This window comes from Lepidochelys olivacea, assembly GCF_965140295.1.
Source record: "Lepidochelys olivacea isolate rLepOli2 genome assembly, chromosome: 13".
In the NCBI taxonomy this organism is placed as follows: Eukaryota; Metazoa; Chordata; order Testudines; family Cheloniidae; genus Lepidochelys; species Lepidochelys olivacea.
The window spans coordinates 5,769,465-5,792,081 of NC_140423.1; the positions used below are offsets into that span (position 1 = coordinate 5,769,465).

The window sequence follows — 22,617 nt, forward strand, 5'->3', positions numbered from 1 at the left end:
CTGTTTCCTTCTCCCCTTCCTTCTCCCTTCCCCTCTTTTTCTTAATTTTTTTGGGCTTATCCAGATATTCCATCTCTTCTCTTTCAGCCTTTCTGGTTGTCCTCTTGCTGACAAGAGCCTCAGAAACCTCATGGCTGCCCACTCTGCTGACCTCAAGTATGTTTGCTCTAAACTCAAATCTCCCTTTTTTTCCCCCTGTGCTATGCTCTTGCTTTCCCCATACCCCTCATCTTTAGAAAAAGCAATCAAAATCTGTCTGAATGGATCTCCAGTGTGTGAGCCAAACATCCTCCCTGGGCTTGGGGAGGAGGGAGAAAGGTTAAGATGGGATCTTGGTCCATGACTTGGGCTCCTAGGCACTGTGGTAATACAAATAATAAATTATAATAATATTAGTAATAAGACAAGAGCATCAATGCTCAGAAAGTCTCATTGTGAAAGATGAAGTTCCATGAAGATGGTCAGATGTATGATTTTAACCCCGGGCAGATTTTTGTTGGCTGCAGTGGAAATGTGCTGTTTTCTTTTCACTTGGTGTCTCCTTCTGAGTTCCTGTAGCCTATGCAACACTAATATCTTTGTCCAAAAACACTTTATATAGTGCCACAGATGTCCTATACAGAATTGCTGTTGGTAAAATACTTATTACCCATCAGTATCAGAAAGAAGCTAGCTCTTTGCAAACAACCTGACAATCTAATTACATGCGAAAATTTGGGGGATGTTCATTACCAAAAGGGAGATATTTCCATACTTTCAATGGGAATTTGATTTGAGAGAGAGAGGGAGCAGAAGCACCATTATTCATAGGGCCCAATTCTCAACTGCTGCAAACAGGTACAATCCCAACAAGGTCAATTAACTGGCCCAAAGCATTACATTGGAGTTAAGATTTGCTCTGTTTTCGTATAAGATCCTGAATCAAGGAATCCATATTTGAAATCTGCATGCAACTCTACTCTATCAATGGCTTCACCCCTCCCAAATCCTTATTAACCTTGATGGAGCTACACTGAGTTACACAAGCTGAGGTTCTGGCTCAGAATCTTTAATAAGAGTCCTAAGGCTTACAAGAGAGTTTGTCAGGTTTTGTCTTAACTTCCCTCCCCTAAGGAAAATTCAGGCCAAACCTCTAGATTTTTTTTTTCAAAGGTGTGGCAGGGTACTTAATATCCCTCCAAAAATATGGAAAATAAAGTGTTGTGAATCATTATTCTAGATATATTAGATGGAGCCAGTTTGTGCCGTTTGTTTTCTTGTTAGCTGATTTTCACTTCGGATTCAGCAAAGCTTTGTGTGGATATTACAAGGGTTATTATTAATTGAATTTGTAGTACAGCGTCAGGCAGGTGTCTCGGCTAAGAGTGGGGTCTCGTGGTGCTAGGCTTTACACAGGCACATAGCAAAAGGCTGTCTCTGCCCAGCAGAGCTTACCATCTAAATAGGCAAGACAGAGAGGGTAGGAGGGGAAACAGGAGAATGGGCAATTTACTTAAATTTTCAAAGGTCCCATAGACGGTGAGCAGCAGAGCAGAGAATCAAACCCAGATCTCCTATCTATACGCTACCTCCCAATAGATAATTCAGTAGGGCTGATTGAAATTTTTGCATTTAAACTATTTTTCTATGGAAAATTGGGTTTTCAACTCACTGAAATTTTAGAAAAAAAACTATTTTCCAACCAAATCTGCAATTCAGCCTTATCCTAGGACATGTCTAAGTTGTGAGCCTCGCTTGGATGAGACTTCAAATCCAGACTCCAGAGAGAAACTGCTGAATTGGAATTCATTTGCAAATTGGATACTATTAATTTAGGCTTAAATAGAGACTGGGAGTGGCTAAGTCATTATGCAAGGTAGCCTGTTCCCTCTTGTTTTTTCCTACCCCCCCCCCCAGATGTTCTGGTTTAACTTGGATTTAAACGTGAAGAGTGGTCAGTTTGGATGAGCTATTACCAGCAGGAGAGTGAGTTTGTGTGTGTATGGGGGTGGGGGGGATGTGAGAAAACCTGGATTTGTGCAGGAAATAGCCCAACTTGATTGTCATGCACATTGTGTAAAGAGTTGTCACTTTGGATGGGCTATCACCAGCAGGAGAGTGAATTTGTGTGGGGGGGTGGAGGGTGAGAAAACCTGGATTTGTGCTGGAAATGGCCCACCTGATGATCACTTTAGATAAGCTATTACCAGCAGGACAGTGGGGTGGGAGGAGGTATTGTTTCATATTCTCTGTGTATATATAAAGCCTGCTGCAGTTTCCACGATATGCATCTGAGGAACTGAGCTGTAGCTCACGAAAGCTTATGCTCTAATAAATTGGTTAGTCTCTAAGGTGCCACAAGTACTCCTTTTCTTTTTGCGAATACAGACTAACACGGCTGTTACTCTGAAACTTGGATGAGACTGAAGCCTAATTTATATAATTCCTGGAAAGCTCCTTACTCCTGCTGAGGCATAACCTACTTCTCTCCCTCCCCATCCTAATGCATGTTGTGCCTTTCTTTAACATCTGGTCAGCTATGCAGTCACGCTTACCTGTTTAAATACCTCTCAATGTACTAGTTAAGAAATATTGAGCGGCTTAACCGATACTCAGGTGTGTCTTTGGGTGAATGTATTATTGACTCAGAATTATCAGGCTCTTCACAATCACTTTTTCCCTCACTTCTGATCCTACAGTACCGAATTTCCAAAACATGGCTGCCCAACATGTGACTGCACAAACAACAACAACAAAACTGAGTTTATGGGAGCATGTGCAACAAGTGAGCCAGATGAGCAAATGTAAATTGGTCAATTGCCCATAGGCAGCCATTGTATCCACAAATACTATAACCACTTGCACTTGCCAATACAGTTTTATAGGTGGTCCTTGAGGCCTATGTGTTAAAAATGTGGCCCTGTGTCAGGTTAAAAATAAAAGTTATTACAACACGGGGGATTCTTCCATAGTCAGACTGGTGTAATTCCTTTCTCTTTGCATTTTTCCTCATGTCTGTACAGCTTTTGGGGCCTCTTCCAGAAGTGCCAAGTTAAAAATAGGGACATGGCTTTTAACTGCACTGAAATACTTTGGGCCAGGAATGCTTAATGGAGGGACAGGAGGGGAAAATGGTAAATATTTTATTCAAAACCCTAGAGACTATCCTACTTAATTAGGGATGTTAGGTATGCACAGCTGTAGTTGCTTTACTACCATGGTATTAAAGCCTATTCCACCCCCTTAACAACTACAACAAAACCCCCCTGCCATATCCTAATACTACCCTTTATAGCAATACCGCCTTGGAATCCTGAATCCGAAATGTGTTTCCTCATGGAATTGTTTTTTTTCCATCACAAGGTAGGGACGGGTAAAAGTAGTTTGGATAAAATAAGAACTGAGCTGAAACATCGAACTAAATCAAATTAAAACCTTTTCTGAGATTTGGAAAGGTGGTATTTGTGGTGTTTTTTCATTTTGTTTTGTTTACATGTGTTTTTGTGTCTTGACATTTGCCTCTGACATTTCCCTTTAGTTTTGGGTAGTTCTGGAAATGGAAATACCCATATAAAATGGAGGGGGAAATGACTATCTACCTCACAGAACTATTGGGAGGTTCAATTAGTTAATGTTAATACCCTGTTATGGAGGTGGAAAGCACAGTATCTATATGGTCAGTGCTAAGTACAATACAGATAATATTTTTCAAAGAACACTTTAAGATATCTTTATTTAAGCAATATTCCTCCATGCTTTGTATAGTAGCCCAAAGAATGACCACTGGATTATTTCACCACTGCTAAGAAACATTAAATTTTATTAGGAACATTGACCATATTCGCTGTGGACCAGCAAAAAGGTATTGGTTGCAGGTGTATCTGAAACTGTCATTTATTCAGAAAATTTGTTGGTCAATGGACACCCCGAATTGACATTTTTCACCTGAACACATTAATGGTCTGGTGCTAACACCAACCTGTGATACAAACCAGAGGAATCCTGGCTAGCACTAAATCTCCAAACCTTATACTACAGTATTATTATTTGTCTGTGCTTTGATGCTGGTTTAGCACATTTATAAAAGGGGAAAATAGATTCCACAGGTATTACTCATATTATAGTGTCACTTTTTCCACAGTTCTAGATAAGGCTATGTCAGCAGCATTATAAATTCTATTTCAGGGGTTAATCTCTCAGATATAAAAAATTAGCTGCAGGCCAAAACATCCAGTACAAGGTATCTGTCAGGGATGATTTCTTTGAAGATAATTAAAAATAAAAACCAGATAATTCTCTTCACCTCTTAAAAGGCACTGAGAGGCAAAAAGGAATTAGATGTCAGTGATACGTATCTAAAACAATCCTAGAACTACAAAGAAATAGCTCTACTTTCAGATTTTAAAATGCTTAAGATCCTGGTGCCCTGTCGTCTCCCAGGCCTGTAGTTTGAAAGTTGTCCAAAGGATTTGGACATTCCGATCCCAAATCACAGCTGGTTGGATAAGGTGAAATTTTGAATTTTTCTGACAAAACAGGGATACAATTTTCACACAAAATTTTTCTATTTTCCAACCAGCTCTAGTCCAAATGCTGAGGCAGCTTTCAAAATCTCAGCTTTAGTTGGTCTGGACACCTATAGAAAAGGTAGGAAAAAAAGGCATTCCCAGTATTTATCTTAGGATCATGCAGCTTTAATCATGGTAGATTCCATGCTGCCATCCAAATGTATTGCCAATAAGACAGAGATGTACATGACAGTAGTAGGCAAAAACTAAATTGTTGACTGTGTGGGATGCGACTATATAGCTGTGTTCACAATAGATTGGGCTCAGGGGCCACATTCACATGAAAAGTTTGAGCATTATTTTATTGGTACATTTTGGAGATATTTAAATAGCTGGGCATTTAGGGATGAATTCTACTCCCGGTAAAGCGAGTGGCAAAACTCCCATGGGGTTCAGTCACACAGGATCAGGCCCTTATACCTTAAAAAGAAGGGACTAAGAAAATGTCCAATCAGTGTAGCAAGGTTCACTCAACATGAGTAAATGGTTAGATGAAGGGTTCACAGTTTAAGGGTTTGTCTACCCTGGGGATGTGACCCAGCCACAGCCACCTGGATAACCTGAGCTGGTGCATCCTTAGTGTAGACAGGAAAAGCCACTATAAGTGTAGTTTTTAGTGGCGCAACCTACCCTGGCTGCTAGCCAGGGAGAGCTGCATTAGTGTAAATTGTGGCTTATAGCTCTCTGCCTGTCTATACTAGGAGTAGGGTCTACACCTGTAATTAGCCCCCAATGACTGTGTTCTCTAGTGTAGACAAGCCTAAGTGTAGGAGACTCGATCTTCAGAAAGGAGTTCTCTCTTTCTCTGGTATTCAAACTCCCATTGAAATGAATGGCAAACCTCCAATTCATTTCACATATCCCCAGTGAGTTCTCATTCAGATACTAAAACTTGACTCAAAACTTTTGTTAGCTAATTTGCAGGTAAATTATTTCCTTTGCTAGAGCTACTCACATCTTTTGTGTGTCCCCATGACAACTTTTATTTCTGCCGCATTGCCTACAACATCCGCAGCCAAGCATTCTGCTCATCACAGTTCATATTCCAACACTTTTTTCACTGCTTCCATGGCCCTAATTACTCACTGTTTGACTTGCTCAATTATCTCTTGCTTGGTAACAGTTTAAGCCAAAGCCAGCTTTCATGCCATTTTAAGTGATCATAGAAAGGTTGGGAAATGAGCTGCATTGACGTGCTCTTATTTTTTTCCTTTCATGCTTTAATTTCATTTATATTTTTGACTGTTGGATGCTGTACCTTCAGATGAGGCATAGCTGGCAAAAGCTGAGCATAAATGTACAGCCAATCATTTCTTTATAGCTGGTATAGGAAGGATTTGCAGTATTGCAATGTTAAAAAAAAGTATAAAAAACTCATGATGCCCCATGTGAAGTGACTTGGGCCACAGCTTTGGTCAATATAACTAATGTCGCTCAGGGGTGTGAATAAGCCACCCCCCCCCGAGCAACGTAAGTTACACCGATCTAAGCACCAGCGTGGACAGCGCTGTGTTCCACCAGCATTCCCACAACGAGCAGTGGTAGCTGGATTAATTAAGTTGACTAGAGACTTAATTAATCCAGCAGTGCTACAACGGTGATGCTGTAAGCTCTCCAGTGTAGCCATAGCCTCGGTGGTCTTGGTGCCAGCTCGTGGTGAGAATGGTTCCACAGACAAAAGCAACCAGGACCCTGATTGGTTGTATTACCAGAAAGGAAAAGGACTGAATGAGCATGGAGACTGAACTAGCCTTTCACCGCTAGAGAAGGTACCGTCAGACTAGCGGTAAGGCACAGTCACAATCAGATGGTCTTGTGGTTAATTTACGGGCCTGGGATTTAGGAGATCTGGGTTCCTGGCTCTTCCACAGAGTAACCATGAGCAAATCGCTTGACTTCTCTGTGTCTCGGTTCCCCATTTGTAGAATGGGGATAATAATATTTCCCTGCTTCATGGTGGCACTGTGAAGCTAAATTCACTGGCATTTGTGAAGTGCTCGGTTACTATGGTGATGAGTGCATACAAATGATAATACATAAATAAAAATGACAATTAGATTACCATAGTGGGAACTTGCACTCTTGCAGCCCTCACTTTACCTGTTCTGGGTGTAAACTTCAGTCTCCAGAGTTGTCAATCCTGAGCTGAGACCTATTCATCAACCTCCTCCTGGCACTGGCCAAGATGATCATCTACCAACCCACGAGAAGGGAACTTGGCAGGGAGGTTTTCTGTGACTATGGGGCCTTCTTCCATTCCCTCATCTTTTTGTGTCCTCTGGGTGGCATCCACTGGCTCCTTGGACCCCTTCACCGAGCAGTGGGGACTGTTTGGGGTTCTCTGCTTAGAGTCCCCATCCAATACCCTCGTTTTGAACCTTGTATCATTTGTTGTCCATTGGAATCAGTTGTTTTCTGGGCTGAAGGAGCGGGCCTTTTCTCCTGGTGTATTTAAGGTCACCCTCCATAAATTCATATAGGCCTGATCTGAGACCTTCTCATCAGCCTTGCCACCCATCAATCCAGGAGGCGGGAAGCTTGATGGGGAGATTCTGTGTGGCTATGAGACTTTTTTCTAGTCCCTTGTACATGCACAGTCCTGGGTAGAGTTACTCTGGGTGGTATCCCCTGACTCCTCAGGTTCTTTCTTGGAGCAGTAGGCATTGTCAAAGGTTCTCTGCTCACCTTCTGATTCCCTTATTTTCACCCTATGATCTGCATCCACAGCCCTGTTCATTTTTGTGTGTGTGTCTGCCTGCCCCTCACTCAGCTGATACCTGGATTCTGTTCCCACACCTAAAGAGACAGGCCTTCTGTTGTTTTGGGCTCCACCCACCAATCCCAATCATCAAATAGGCCTGAACTTTTCACTTCATTTTTGTTTAAATTGTACCGCGCTATCTACCAGTTCTCAAATGGTTTCCATTTGGATTTGTGGTGTGAACAGTATGGGTTGTGTATTATTACGAACTATTTGTGGGGGGTGGGGGGCGGGAGGGAAGGTTAAAAGAGAGATGCATCCAGTTTGATGCTCTCCAGCTCTTCCTTTAAAGTGAGCTATCCTACTGTTTCATTCAAGCCCTTGCTAATCATTGTTTCCCATTCTTCCTCAGGTGCCCAACTCCTGGATGTGATGGTTCTGGTCACATAACAGGAAATTATGCATCACATAGGAGGTAAGGTCTTCACTAACATTATTTTGTTCTATGGCCTCTTTTTATTTTTTTCCTCTGCAGTGGGCAGAGTTGGAAAGTTCTGAATAAAACATGAATGTTACTGACAACTGAAGCCTATTTTCGTCTCTTTAATCTGACTCTCTCTTTTTTTTTTTTTTTTGGATGTTTCCAGCATTTGATTAGAAGCTCTCTTCAGCAGAATAAAAGACAAAGGGTCAGATTTTAGCTGATGCAATGTTCCTATTAATAATGCTGCCTATTTATGACTTCTGTTATGACTTTAGAACATTAATAGAAGCGATCTAAGCCTTCTGTTTCAACAATTCCGTTAAACATTGCAGTCTGTTAGCAGATATCTTTTTATCTAGACACCATTAATTACTATCCATCTCCCTCAAAATGTGCTCTTTTTTTCCTTCCTCACTTCTCCTTGTGATGTGAGGCTCCAAAATGAGCGAGATCAAAACACTACAGTAAATTCAAGGGAAAGATGAGTGAGGCAGGGGAATATTAGAAGCGGTAATTCTGCCAATGAGACGGGCCTTTCTTCTCTTTTTAAACATAGTCTGTCAGGCTGCCCCCGTGCCAAGAAAAGTGGCATCAAGATAACCCCCACGAAAGATGACAAAGAAGACCCGGAGCTGATGAAGTAAGTCCAGAGGAAGTTCCTGAGTAGATCCTTTCAGAATTGGAAACTGATCAATTTCAATAACTCATGCAGCATTACACCGATTTACACACATGTGTAACTTTACACCATCCATTGATGTCAATGTGAATACTCGCTGTGCCTAATGTCAAGCATATGCGTACGTCTTTGCAGGCTCAGGACCTTAATTTGAAGAGGTGATTGGGGAGGGAGGTAGAAATTATAAAATATTTTCCATTTTTTCCCGTTTATTCTTCCCCACAATCCAAAATACTCTTGAAATTTGAAGAATTTTGACTAGTCCTAGAGCTGGCAAAAAATAAAAATAAAAATGGGGGACGGGGGGAAAATGTGGTCAATATTTCCCACTTATTTTCCAAATTTGAAATGTAGAACATTTTTCACCAGCTCAATTTATTAATTTCCTGACACCTTTTCTCTTAATACTTCGTGAAGAAATTGCTGTTCTTATAACTGACCAGACAGAGTTTCTGTCCAAGTGTTCTAGGCTTCCGTCTTGGCAAAGAGCAGTCCACGGGTGCTGCTGAGTTCCTTCAACTCCCATTAACAACAGTGGGAATTGAGGGCATGCAGCACCTCACAGGATCGGGCCCATGACAACACTGAACAAGACTTTATTAGTTTGGCTATTTCATGCTGTTAATGTACGCTCAAAGAAGCTCTCTGCTCCTCCCCTCAATGGCCCCCGCACTTACAATAGGCCCTAGAGCAGTGGTTCTCAACCTATTTACCATTGTGGGCCTCATATGCAGCTCTCTGTGTTATGTGGGCTGCATCCACACAATATATATACTACCTGTATGGCCCTGAGGATGTCACATGGGCCACAGCTGTGTGCTGATTGGGTCGCAAGTGGCCCGCAGACTGCGAATTGAGAACTACTGCCCTAGAGTCTCCGGCTGAGATTTTCAAAGCATGTAGGGGATTGAGGAATGGAGATTCTAAATCCCTTAGGCCACTTTGGAAAATCTCATCGACTGTGAAGTACCTTGTACTAGTTTATAATAAATGTGTGACACACAGGAGCAGTGGTAAGTAACTGAAATGTATTTCCTAGCCTCAGTCACCTAATATGGGTTACAGAAGGTTAGGTCTCTGTCACATGACAAGAGTCCGATACCTTAAGAGACAAATCTTACAGCTTTGTACCAAAATGACCACAAAAAACAGTTGTTTCAGAATCCCACAACCCTTTTGTGGGAACCAGGAAGTGCAGAGGCATGTGAGAATAATAATGATCAAAAACGTTTCAAACCTCCGAACACGTGTTTGGAAAAGTCTGTGTTGCCAACTCTCTTGATTTTAACACTGTGCTCCTGACATTGGGAGGGTGTTTTCTTACAACTCGAATCCTGGATTTATTTGATTGTGAGGCAGTCTCAGGTTTCAGGTTTTTCGAAGTAAGTTTCTAGCCATCGTGGCTGAGGAAAAGTTAGAAAACATAATCCAAGCGTACCCTAAAGTCTCAAACACTGGAAGGCAAATTAAAAGCACCCCATTTTTAAATTATTTTTTAAAAAATCTCATGATTTTGAAGGCAATCTAATGGTTTGGAGGGGCCTGACTCATGATTTTTGACTATATGGGGTTGGTAATACTGTATTTTAGCCAAAATAATTTGCTCAACTCTAAATGGAAGCACCCAAAATAGGCATATTTTGTCTTGGCCTGAGTTCTGGCTTGTGTTTTTGTGGGTGTAAAGTTTGTCCTTGCAACATGTATTGCAGGTGAGTAAATCTGAGTTTTTGTGCTTCTATATTGCCAATTTCTGCCCTCCAGCAGGTTGATACATTAGCGATTTGTGCTCCCTTTTCAGCTGCAAGTGCAAAAATGTGGCTGTGTAATGCACCTAAAGTGCTGTGCAACTTTCTGTCATGAGCAGGGAAAATGGCATATTGCTACTCACCAATGGGTGTCCACGGTAAATAGAAATGCAATAACTGATAGAAAAGATGTTTAAAAACTAGATGATATTTGAGCCATCTGCTCTGCTTTTAGTCTTCAATCCACAGGAAGAGAAGTATTTGGTTAAATGAGCTGTGTGATAATTAGCAGGAGTTTATTAAAAATTAAGCAACCTATTCTACAATCTTCAGAAAAATCCTTTTTGACGTAAATGTTCCAAATTGCTAAGGGGAAAAAAATCCATAATCTGATTCCATTAACCAATGGCACAGAGAGGGGAGTGAAATCGAAAGACAGCGCTGGCAAAGTGCTGACTGTCTCAATTTTGGCCCTGTAAGTACAACAGGCAATCAGCTACGCCGTGTGTGCCATTTTGTTTAAATGTTTACTTCTCTGAGTTAGTCCCATGAGATCTAAAATTGGGCTGATGCTGCATGAGTGAAGACACAGGAAATTCAAATGAAGGCAGAATTGTGGGCAAAGTATGCAAAGGAAGCACAGTATAAAGGATCCATGGGAAGCTCCAGTCTATACATATGAAACTTACATACACGCACAAATATATATACAGAATAGATCACACATCAGTAAAAAGGAGAAAGAGGTCCTTGGTTGGACCATTGCATCATTTGGCAGTTGCTGTGCATGTGTGCACACACACTCGCACGCACAAACAAATACATACACACTTTATGAGGTCAGCTGAAATAACATATAGTAGAGCAGCTTGGAAACCAGAATTTTGACATTTTGGGGAAAAAATGGTTCCAAATCTGAACAAAAAGCTGAAATTTTAATCTTTCCCACAAAATGAAAATTCCCCCAAAATTCTGTTCAGAACCATTGAAGCATTTTGATTTGATATGTTTGAATCATTCTGTTTAGATAAAGTCAAAACTTTTCATAAGTTAAAAACAGGTCATTTCAATAATGTGGAAACTTTTTGTGAAGATTTTATCATGTTGGTTCATTTTGCTTAGACTTTTATTTTATAAGAAAATATTAAATATAATATGTTCTGTCTCTTTATAAAACATACTACATACAATATTAAAATGAATATTTTAATATACTATAAAAGGCTAAACAAATCAAAACGATAAAGTTGAAACAAAATGTTGTGCCACTCCCAAGAGGAACTATTTTGATGTTAACAACTCGAGCAGGTTGAAATGATTCAGTTTGGCTTTTCTCCTTCACAAGTTTTGTTGAAATAGAAACGTTTCAGTTTTGACAAAGCTGCGCTTTTTGATGGAAAGCTCTTCCATAAACATTGTTCGACCAGGTCTGTCATCTAGCAATTTACAGGTTAGATCCTCAGCTGTAAGTGAGAGATGCTCAGTGCAGCCATGGGGAAAAAAGGGGTTTTGTGTTATCCAAAATCATGGGGCCAGCAGCCAAATTTATTCCAGCTTTCAGTAGCCCCCAGGGGCCATTTCAGCAGCTCAGTGAAGCAAAAGGGCACCATGGTCACACTCCCTGCTTTGCAGCAGTTCCCAGTAGAGGGTGTGGCATAGGAGTTATTATGCTGGCCCTATGCTACCTGCATATTCCCCCGCCCCCATGTAGGGGGAGCCACAGGGAGCCAGATCTGCCTGTTTTAAGGTGCATTGCCGTGCTGGAAACAGCACAAAATAGCCCCCACCTGGCCAAGAAGCTGGCCCTTTATATTCAAAGTGCTTTACAAAGTTTTTCTAATGACCCTCCCAAAAGCCCCATGGTGTAGGAGAGTAAGAATATTACCCCACTTTTACAGATAAAGAAACTGAGGCGCGGGAGTTAAGGGACTTAACTGAAAGAGCCTGGATTTTCTGACTCCCAGCCATATGGGCTGGATAAAACATTGCACCCAAATGAGATCATGAGGGAAGACTCAGGACCCTCCTCCCCAGACTGGCATAACCCTTCAGCCCACAATCTGAGCGGCTCATCTGCATTTGCAAATATGCCCTCCTGTGTAGGGTAGCACATTTGTGCACTGCCCCATGAGCACCCCAGGACTTCTTCCTCCTCCCCCACTGCTCCAGGAGGAGAATAGCTCAGATCACTGCACCAAGCTTCCTCTGCTAGCAGCATGCTGTTGGAGGACAAATCTAAGCACCACTCACTCCATGCCCCTCCCCTACTTGGCAAGGGGAGTATCAGACTTGCAGACCCAGGGCCCAGGAAGGCCATGCAGGGCTGTAAAGGGAAGTGAGATTTCCCCTTATGCCACTGTATGGGCTTCAATATCTGTCTGTCCCGCAGTTATTAACAAGTGGAAATGGCAATCAGAATAGAGGGAGCCCATTGGAGATGACTTGGGGGCAAAACAGCAAGAAGAGGAAATGATCCCTTTGTTGCTGAGTTACCTAGTCCTTGGGAAGTTAGCATTTTGTCTTCTCTAACAAGGTACGCTCTGGTGAAGGTCCCAGCAGGTTTGCATTAAAGAGGCTTAACTGTAATTCCATTACTCCATCTGTGTACCAAAAGGCACTTGGAACTGATCCGAGTTTTGCACATTGCCACAGAGGAGAAAGTAATTTAGTCCCTGTTGTTTTGTTGCTCATCCTTCAAGTAATTTACTACAGATGTGATTGAACAGATCACCTCAACCTTCAGCCTACCCCTGGCATAAAAAGAAAATAACAGAAACTGGCTCTCTAATTGATCAGCCATTACTAACACTTCAGTTAAATAAAAAAAATAAAGTCCAAGCCAGCTGTTTTGCACAATAAAGGCTCTGGTTTATTTTTTACAATAAAAGTGTAATGAAAGTTAAATTAACAGTGTAAAATATGTAACAGTTGGGCCATAGAGGCTGCATTCTAAATGGTGGGGGGGCAGTTCTTTCTTTCTTCTCTCCGCCCTCACCCCTTTTACTCCTGGGGATTCAGTAATTTGCTTGTGATCATATAAAAGCAACGCGGTTATGAATTTAGCAAGGCTCCTGCTGGCAGGGATATTATAAGTGAATTGTGCTGCATTTGCAGATGATTAAAATGGAGATCAGCGTTTTTCAAATTATCTTGGAAAAATGGGTGTATAGCTCCCTCCTCTGCCGTCAATTTCTTTTTATACAATATAAAAATAATAAAGGTAATCATTTCATTGGTGAAACGTAGGTTGTGATTTCCAGGAACAGCTCAGTGAATGTTTTGATAGGAATGCTTGAAATCCCTAATTACTTTCCCGAAGAGGATGAGGGGGTTAGCTCTGCCATTTCATACCTACTTTATATATATATAAAGCTATATATATGGCATTCTCCCTTGAGTAATAAACTTTTAACTGTATTTATAATTGACTAGCATCTTTAAACAAATGCAGACCACAGCAGAAACCTTAACAGATGCACCAGGTTTCCTTGAATGACTGAATTTACTTAGCATGCCATTAGCAAGTGAGTTTGGAGGCAGGGATGGGTAAGAGATTCCTTTGTAGGGGGGCACTTTTCCACATGGCTACTACTGTAAGTTGTGGCTGCACTTCCATTATAAATCCCCACCTCCAGAACTTTATAGTCAGCCTTAAACATTTGCTGAAACATGGCCTATAGAATTGCCACAGGGTCACAATCCAGAAACAATAGCTATTATTACTTTTATACATCTTTTTAATGTATCTCCTTATCTGTTCAATTCTAAGTGTCAGAATGAAACAATGAGGCCCCAATCCTAAAGTCACACCTTTGTACCTGACAGGTTTCAGAGTAGCAGCGTTGTTAGTCTGTCCTCCTTTTCTTTGTACCTGAATGGGTCTGGCTGCGTGATGAAGGTCTAAATGAGTGACTGATTCCATGGAAATATTTGTGTTTCCACAACACAAAAGTAGCTTTTAACAAATTTATGATGATGCTAGTACATTCAAACCCCCTTGCCTTAATCTTTAGCAGAATTGTCAGCAATTATTGTCTTAACTGTGCTTGTTTGGGGGAAAGGGATTTAAAAGTCTGGATTTCCTGGCAAGAATGTCAGATATGATTTGCTATGTAAAAATGGGTGCCCGTTGGTTTAGTGTTACCGTGGTGTCCATACAATCATTCCATCACCTAGGGGTAAAAAAGTCCAGTTTGATGACTGAGTGTCAATCTTTGGAGTCATTGATGTAATCAAGATGTGTGGTTTGAGAACAGGATTGTGACCTGGGTTTTAGTTCTTCTGTTGGAAGTTGAAAAGGATTAATGCTAATGTTCTCGACTGAAGGGATTTTTTGGTTACCCAGTTAACAGATGTAAACCAAATCTTTTTTACTTCCTTTTCTTACCCTCCAAGGTAACTCTCTTCCCAGACCACAGCCCAGTGCTGCCTCCCAATGTATCTTACTCCTTCCACTCCTCAAGATGGGCCAGGCTTGTCCCAAATGTGAGGCGTGGCACAGGAGAAAGAGGGTCAAATTTCAGGAGGAAGCTAGTCTGGTGTCATGAATGCAAGGCATGGCCAGGCTGCTATCATACAAACCCTAGAGCCTCCACGTGTTACCTCTCAGCATCTTTAATCAAATTCTGTGCCCTGCAACTCTGTCTGCCTGATCTGTCAACTTATTATGAATGAAACATGTAACTCTTTTTCTCCTGCTCCCCACCTATGGGGAGACAGAGAGGAGAAGGAAAGGAGTGAACTGAATTTGAGAGATGTGCTTTCCATCATCCATCCATGTACCCTCCATCTGCTCTCCAGCCTATCCACCCTGCAATTTCCCATGCCACTCCTCAGTTGTGATCCGCTCTTTGGTCAACTCCCCAAACAACAAAAACTTGCTCACCCAGCAAATAACCTCACACTTCCACCTCTAGGCTGACAGCAAATATAAGTGCTCTTGGTTAGTCTGTAATTTTCCCAAAAGTCTACAATCAATGTATTAGATTTTTTAAAAAGGGGGGTGGGGACAAAATTCAGCTGGCTTCCACAGTTGCACCCCCCCCCGCCCAAAAAAATTTGCTCAACATCTATTTTGTGTTTGTAAAACTGACACATTGACCAATGTTGCCATTGTAGTTAAGGGGATACCCCATCATTGTGGCCCTTTCTATGATGCCTTTACATTTAAACACTGATTTATTTTAAAAAACAAACAAACTAGAACAGCCGGTCAAAGTAAACCCTGAAATTGGTTTAAACATAAGATAGGGTCAAGAGTAGGAGAAGTCGCCAGAACCTTCAAAGATGAGTCTTTCTCTCTGTCCCAGTCTCCTGTTGTTCCCCACGTCCCCCATTTCTGAGCTTCCCTGTGAATGTCTCAGTGAGTGCCAAACGCCTCACTGAAAGCAGTGGCTGATGTTAAATGCTCACTAGTACGTGATGTGACGTTCATTCTGAGCTCCGCATTGCTGTCCCGCTATATACAGGGGAGCCAAACACTCGAGGCATTATGGCCACCCAGTCATTACAAATTGATGCCATGGGCCCACAGGTGTCTGGGGGCTGCTGCTCTGCTCTTATCTACACATTGCACTGCCTCAGGTTACTGTTTCTTTGCCTGCCTATCCATTGTAGTTCTTATCATATGTTCCCTCTGCTCACAAAGCTCTCTGTTATTTATGCTTTGTGCTGGACCCATCTCCTGCTCCTGTTACTCTTTACCCTTGGCAACAAAAGGAGCCAGTGTAAGGAGATGACTTATTGTTGGCCGCTGTCCTGTGGAGTAGCTGCTATGCAGAGGGCCACACATGCCAAAATCTCTACAGCGCGGTTGAGTTATGCACTAGAGCTGCATTAGGAAAGCTGGAGGCCATGTCACAAGAAATCCCTTGGCTACATCAAAATCCATGGTGAGAAGACTGTAAAGCCTCAAGACCACAGCATTTAGGCCCCAGCTCAGCAAAGAATTTAAGCAGGGTAAGATTAAGGGTATAGGCCGTATAGGCCCATAGCTGGGGGGCCTATACTTGCTCCTGCAGGCAAGTGTTCGTGACAGAATCTCAGCTTTCATTTAAAAATAGTAGAATACCTCTCTAGCCCTCGTGGTTGCAAAGAAAAGTCTGAAGCATGAAAGGAGCGTAATCGAGGCAGTGGTGTCTGCACAGCAGAGCGTAGCCGCTGGGGAGCCATGCCCCACCCAGGCCCACCCAAATCTGAGCAGGGGCATAGTGCTGCCGGAGCGGTCGGGAGCATCGCTCCAGCACCTGAAATCCAGGACAGAGCGAGGCTCCGTCACTTCAGAAAGCTATGCTCTGGCAGCTCTGCCTGGTCATTTTCTAAACCACACCCCCCTCATGCCCGGCGGGGCAGGCCTAGCCCCGGTCTAGCGGTATCAGGGCCAGGGAGGGGATGGGGCACTGCGGCACGAGGGCCCTACCTGCACATGGACCTGCAGGTCACTTGATGCTGTGGCAGGCTCCTTTGAGAGCCCACAGGCTGGACTGGGGAGCTGTTGTGGGGAGCGCTTGGTCTCCAACCTCCCAACCCACCCTTCAGGCTTCCCCTCCATTCCAGGCCTGGATGGAAATTGCACAGTGACACCCCCCCAGCCCCATCCCCCACACAAATACCAGGGAGCTCATCTTCTGTGCACAAAGAGACCTTCCCCACAGCGCTGGGAGCCCGGTCTCTCCCTCCACCCCAATAAACAGCTACCTTCACAGCAAGCGGAGCCCTCCCCGCACACATCCCTTCTCCTTGTGCAGGTGTTGGGCAGCTCCTTGGCCTTTAGGGGCCCAGGCTGCATCTCATCCCTGTGTTTGTCTCCAAGAGGCCATAGCAGTGTGTACCAGGGGCAGTGTGTACCTGCTTTAGCCAGTTTAGTTTCTCCTGCTTCTTCTCCACCTCACACCCAAGGGGTTGGGTGAGCATAGCCCATCCACCATAAATTGAGGCCCAACCAGATTTCTACTCCTAGCTATGCCAACTGTTGCCTGAAACAGTATCTCTGAGAGGTGTGAACTGCCCCATGCATTGCAGGGACTTGTTAACTCCAAGCCCCACAGCTATTGGGAGTGGGGAGCAACATCGCCCTTTGCAACACCCTAATCAATTCCTCACCCTCCTTTGGTGTTTAGACTGGTGTACATGGTGACGGAGATGTGACTGTTTACTGCAGCTGAAGATCTGCCCTCTCCAGTTGAGATAAAGTTCAGATCCAGTGGTGTGCCATCTCTGTATGCAAGACATGCATTGCTTGCCCCAGAATTCAAAAAACATGGGCCAGCTTTTAGTCCGTGAGGTGATTTTGCCTGGCCCCGATCGTGCACTGAAGAACAAAATGGTATCCTCCGCACAACGTGACCTCTCACGCACCTTATGTGAGAGGTCACACTGCATGGAGGACACCATTTTGGACCTCTAGAGACATGCAAGTGTAGAATTGCATGCCCTCCTGAAAATGTCTCGGCAAACCACAATTTAGATGAGAATCTTGGCTTTGAAGTACTCACCTCAGAACCTTATTTGGCTTTCCCCATCACTAATTTTATCTTAAAGTGTGTTTGCACCTTTAAAATCCTGTTTGTTCCCATTTTCATCTTATAACTATTTGTAATTCCCTGTGGTTAGGTGTCCGGTTCCTGGCTGTGTTGGGCTTGGACACATCAGTGGCAAATATGCCTCTCATCGCAGTGCATCAGGGTGTCCTCTTGCCGCCCGACGGCAGAAAGAAGGATCACTCAATGGCTCATCATTTTCCTGGAAGTCACTGAAGAATGAGGGGCCTACCTGTCCGACCCCTGGCTGTGATGGCTCGGGTCATGCTAACGGAAGCTTCCTCACGCACAGAAGGTGATAACTGGGTCCACAGCAATCCTGTGCACAACCACACTCAACAAGGAAGTAAATGTCAGGTTGCCTTGGTATTTTTGATTTCTTCCATCCTTTCTGGAGATGGTGGGCTAAAAATATTCAACCTTCAGCCACAAAATAGGCTGGAAAAGTTCACACTTTGGGTCTTAGTTTTTGCCCGGTTTTTCATGAACTTGAAAGGGGTTTTCTCCAGCAGAACAAGAATAGCCAGTGTGCTGTGAAAAATTATGAAATCTGACGTCAGGCAAATTGTGAAAACTGATAATTTAATTGAATTAAATTAGCATGTTATGGCATCTTTTTGACACTTTTGAATGTCATTGTTAGTTAGAGATGTCCCATAATCCGTCATGTCCACTCCTTTAGGGGATTTGCATTTCCTAATCTTTGCACAACAAAAATCGCTCTTGTTTTATAGATGAGGATGATTGTGGCATTCTTCATAATGCAATTTCCTCTCTAACATTTAGTGTAGGATAGTTTTAGAAGAATCGCCTCATGGCACAAACTCAGCCAAATGGTGGGAACCCTTGTTGGGCACATAAACATCCATAGATGCTAAGAGTTTATGAAACCCATTTTTACTTGCCTTTAGTTTATCAGGGTGTCCAAGAGCTACTTTTGCTGGAAAGAAAGGAAAACTCTCAGGGGATGAAATTCTCAACACTAAATTCAAGACCAGTGATGGTAAGGATATTGCACTTGGTTGCTTTACCTTGCATATGTGTTGATAAGCTGATTATTTGTGTATTGTATCCATCCTGTATCATTATTAGAATCAGATGACTCATGCAAAAAAATTGCTATTTTGCCAACTGTCATTGTTATCAATTAAGTATTGAAATAACTGTGTTCCGTTCTATTCTATATAGGGTCTCACACTGCGCTCATGAGTCTAGTATCTGAGCACCTGCCAGAAGTGCTTAAGCAACATGACTCCACAGTTGTCACTTGTTTGTTCTGTCATCTTCTCCCCGAGGGGAGAAGTACATGCAGGGCCGTGTCTTGTTTTCGTAGGGTTTGTTTATTTGTTTTTGTTTGACCAGCCATTGATCAGCAGAGAAATGCAAAACAATTATTTGGGAGTCACTTCTGCCACCTTTTCTCACTTTCAGCAGTACTTACGTACACAGTTAGTCCTGGTTTGCTCAGTGGAACTGCCGGCATGAATAAGGTTGTCACAGTCAGGCTTTTGATGAACAATTTGTTTAACAAATAACAGCAAAATTGGTGAATACATTTGACTATCTCTAATAATGATCAGCCTTTGATCATCAACATACGAACTTGTTGTCTTAGTATAGCGATAGCCCTACCATTCGCTCAGCTTCTCCCTCCCACAAATTGATCAGTTACATCATTTCTTTGCAAAAGGAAAAGGAGGACTTGTGGCACCTTAGAGACTAACCAATTTATTTGAGCATAAGCTTTCGTGAGCTGTAGCTCACGAAAGCTTATGCTCAAATAAATTGGTTAGTCTCTAAGGTGCCACAAGTCCTCCTTTTCTTTTTGCAAATACAGACTAACACGGCTGTCATTCTGAAACCTATCATTTCTTTGCATGCTCACCTAATTTAGGGCTTGATCGTGCTCACCACCGTGAATAGGGTCACTCTGTCTTCCCTTATCCTGCTATTTCTTCCTTCACCTATGCTCTTATATTGTTGAAACTGGAGATTACCCCACTTTTATCTTTATGTTGTCATAAAGATCAGTGTCAGCGGTCACTGTCATATACGGGGTGAAAGTAATATTACATTCTTACTGGTACGGGGGCTGGCTCCTGCCCCGAGAAGGGGTGGGGCCACAGACAGAAGGGGCAGGGCCATGGGCAGAAGGGGCCGGGCAGTGCTTTAACATGAGCTGCGTACGGGCTGGTACCGGCTTCCTACCCGTACACCGTACTGGCCCGTATCGGCCCACTTTCACCCCTGCTCATTTAATATTTATTTAAAAAATAGATATTCAAGTCTAATGTGCTGTACAAATTTCTGAATGCTAAATAGAGCTGATCAGAGTATTCACGATGAGTAAGGTCCTTCTTTATTTGCGGTACTGTGGAAACTGTAATTCCTGCAATATTAGGCTTCCGCTGCAATTTTGATTTTAATTAGCTTACAGTCCACAATTTTGCCTACCTTCTGAGGTTTGCAACATACACTTTTTTCTCCATTAGTATCCTAGAACCCCATTTATCCGAGCTGATAGCAGCAGGGGCTTGGGCTGCAAGTCCCAGCTGGCTGGGGCTCCTGCTGTCAGCCCTGCACACTAATGAACATAATGACATGCATCAGACGAAGTGGGTATTCACCCACAAAAGCTTATGCTCCCAGACGTCTGGTAGTCTATAAGGTGCCACCGGACTCTTTGCCAACCATAATGTAATGGCAGCAAAATGTCTTTTTATCAAAACAAAAAAAAAATAGCAGGCATAACAATGATACTCGAGTGTTTACATTGTTCCAGCAAGTTTTTCTTAAACAAATAGGTCTTCTCAGGTTTTTCCAAATTACCCCAATAAGTAAAGGTCCATTATTACTTTTCCACTATTTTCCATGTCTTGTCCACAACTCAGCTGCAACTACTCCGCAATCATCCCGCAATTCAACTAGGATCTTAACTATGACTGATATTTGTTATGAATTTAGCTCCATTTTTAGCAAATCATAGGCAAACCCATCCTGATTCCTGAGAGTTTATTCGTTAGTCATCGTGTACAGCACAGAGCTTCAGCAAATAATTTTCAGCCTGCTGACTGCTAGCAAACTGTTTGCTGTGAAAATTCATTACTCCTGTTGTGAAACTGATTGTCTAAGACACATGGTGGTGTTGCTGCCGCCGGACTGGATGACTGAAAGTTAAAAAAAGGAGTATGATAAACAATGAGCTGCCATTGTGAATTTTCAGATGAAAAATTGCCAGTGTCAAAAGTTATAAACCTTTCAAGAATTCACAGACATTTTCAGGAATTCCTTCTAATCTTTCAAATACTCTCATGTACTCAGGGCTTTTACTCACAAAAATATTTACAAATCAGGATTTTTGTGGTTGGTTTGTTGGTTTACTATTTGATCAAGCCCTACTGTTATACTAGAACACTTCCTTCTTTCTGATCCAAGGAAATTCTACACAGTTCTAGAAATATTGCTCTAGTTTATACGCCACCTAGTTTATTACTAAACCACATTATCACTTGAAACGAGATCCTCCCAAATTCAGACTACACACGGTTCAAACTCGCAGCGTGCCAAGCAGAACATACATCAGTTCTGAAGAGCTTGTGAGTAGGAGAGGCTCTAGATGGAAGAGTCCATTATCTAGTTCTGGTTTTACACATTATTATATTATTTATTATTATTATTATTACTGTAGCGCCTAGGAACCATTGATCTATGAAATAATTAACTGTGATGCTATGGAACATATAAAACCATGTGAAATGTGAGTTCACTTTAGATGTGGTGTTAGGAAGAATGTAAGCATTGCCAGCACTCTGATGCATATATAAAAGAAAGAAAGTTCCAGAGCACGAGCCTTGCATTCATCAGAAAACCCTGCCTTCCTGTTGCTTTTTTCCTCATCTGTGAGTCAGAGCAGCAGATGACTGACTGCAATTTTCCCACCTGCAGTTCTAGAGAACGATGAAGAAATTAAGCAGTTAAACAAGGAGATTACTGAGCTGAATGAGTCCAACTCGGAGATGGAGGCTGCCATGGTGAAGCTGCAGTCACAGGTATGTGAGTATGGACTCTTACCAAGCTCTTGTAATCATAGAGCTTGAGCCAAAATTCACTGGAGTCAATGGAAAGTGGAGGGGGGACTCCTCAGCTGACCAGCCAGGGCAGACTTGAAAAGCAATGCAAAGTGACCTCATCAGAGGGCAGGACCTGCCTCATTGTCTTCCATTGATTTCCTAGGTATGTAAATGATTTGCAGTAACTTATCTTAGCAAAGTAATTACAGAAGGGAAGGAAGTGTCATTAACATCAACCCCCTGATTAATTTCTTCTAATCACAATACCAACTTTCAAAAATTCAGAGTGCCTATATATTAGAGCCCTTTGGGAAGTAGCTTTTTTCCCCCAGAGGAAAACTGGCAAAAATGGGAGAAAAATTGTCCAAATAAAAATTTTGATTTTTCATCAAAAAAAAATCAGCCAAAAACTGAAAAAAACAGAATTGTTTTCGGCTTTCTGATGAAAAATCATACGTGCTGCAGGAACACAGACTCCTTTCATGAAACCATTCATTTCGCTGAAAACCCAGCTTCCCATCGGAAAAAAGTTTCAACAGAAAATCTTTGACCAACCCCAGGGCATATTATATGGAGGGACAGGTTGAAGGAGAGGGCGAGGGCAAATAACTTTGCTGCACTCTTTGCTGTGCAGATATCAACCATGGAGAAGAACCTAAAGAACATTGAGGAGGAAAACAAAATCATTGAGGAGCAGAATGAAGCCCTGTTCTTGGAGCTCTCAGGTCTGAGCCAGGCTCTTATCCAAAGTCTTGCCAATATCCGCCTTCCACATATGGTGAGGAACTTTTAAAATGTTTCATCATAATCACTGTGATCAAATGAGCAACACTAAAGCCATTTTCATGATAAG

General features: G+C 42.4%; 1 protein-coding gene across 8 annotated transcripts in view; it reads left to right on the top strand.

Annotated features, from left to right (window-relative positions):
* Positions 1 to 22,617, top strand: part of MYT1 (myelin transcription factor 1) — a 113,585-nt gene that overhangs the window by 86,466 nt on the left and 4,502 nt on the right. For 6 of the 8 annotated variants that reach the window (XM_084646151.1, XM_084646153.1, XM_084646157.1 and 3 more), the window contains 7 exons: positions 88 to 156; positions 7,661 to 7,723; positions 8,289 to 8,372; positions 17,768 to 17,989; positions 18,606 to 18,697; positions 21,640 to 21,743; positions 22,399 to 22,542. In XM_084646151.1, coding sequence (XP_084502277.1) covers positions 88 to 156; positions 7,661 to 7,723; positions 8,289 to 8,372; positions 17,768 to 17,989; positions 18,606 to 18,697; positions 21,640 to 21,743; positions 22,399 to 22,542 — 778 coding nt within the window. The remainder of the gene's footprint in view (positions 1 to 87; positions 157 to 7,660; positions 7,724 to 8,288; positions 8,373 to 17,767; positions 17,990 to 18,605; positions 18,698 to 21,639; positions 21,744 to 22,398; positions 22,543 to 22,617) is intronic. The other 2 variants (XM_084646152.1, XM_084646158.1) reach the window with 1 other exon arrangement.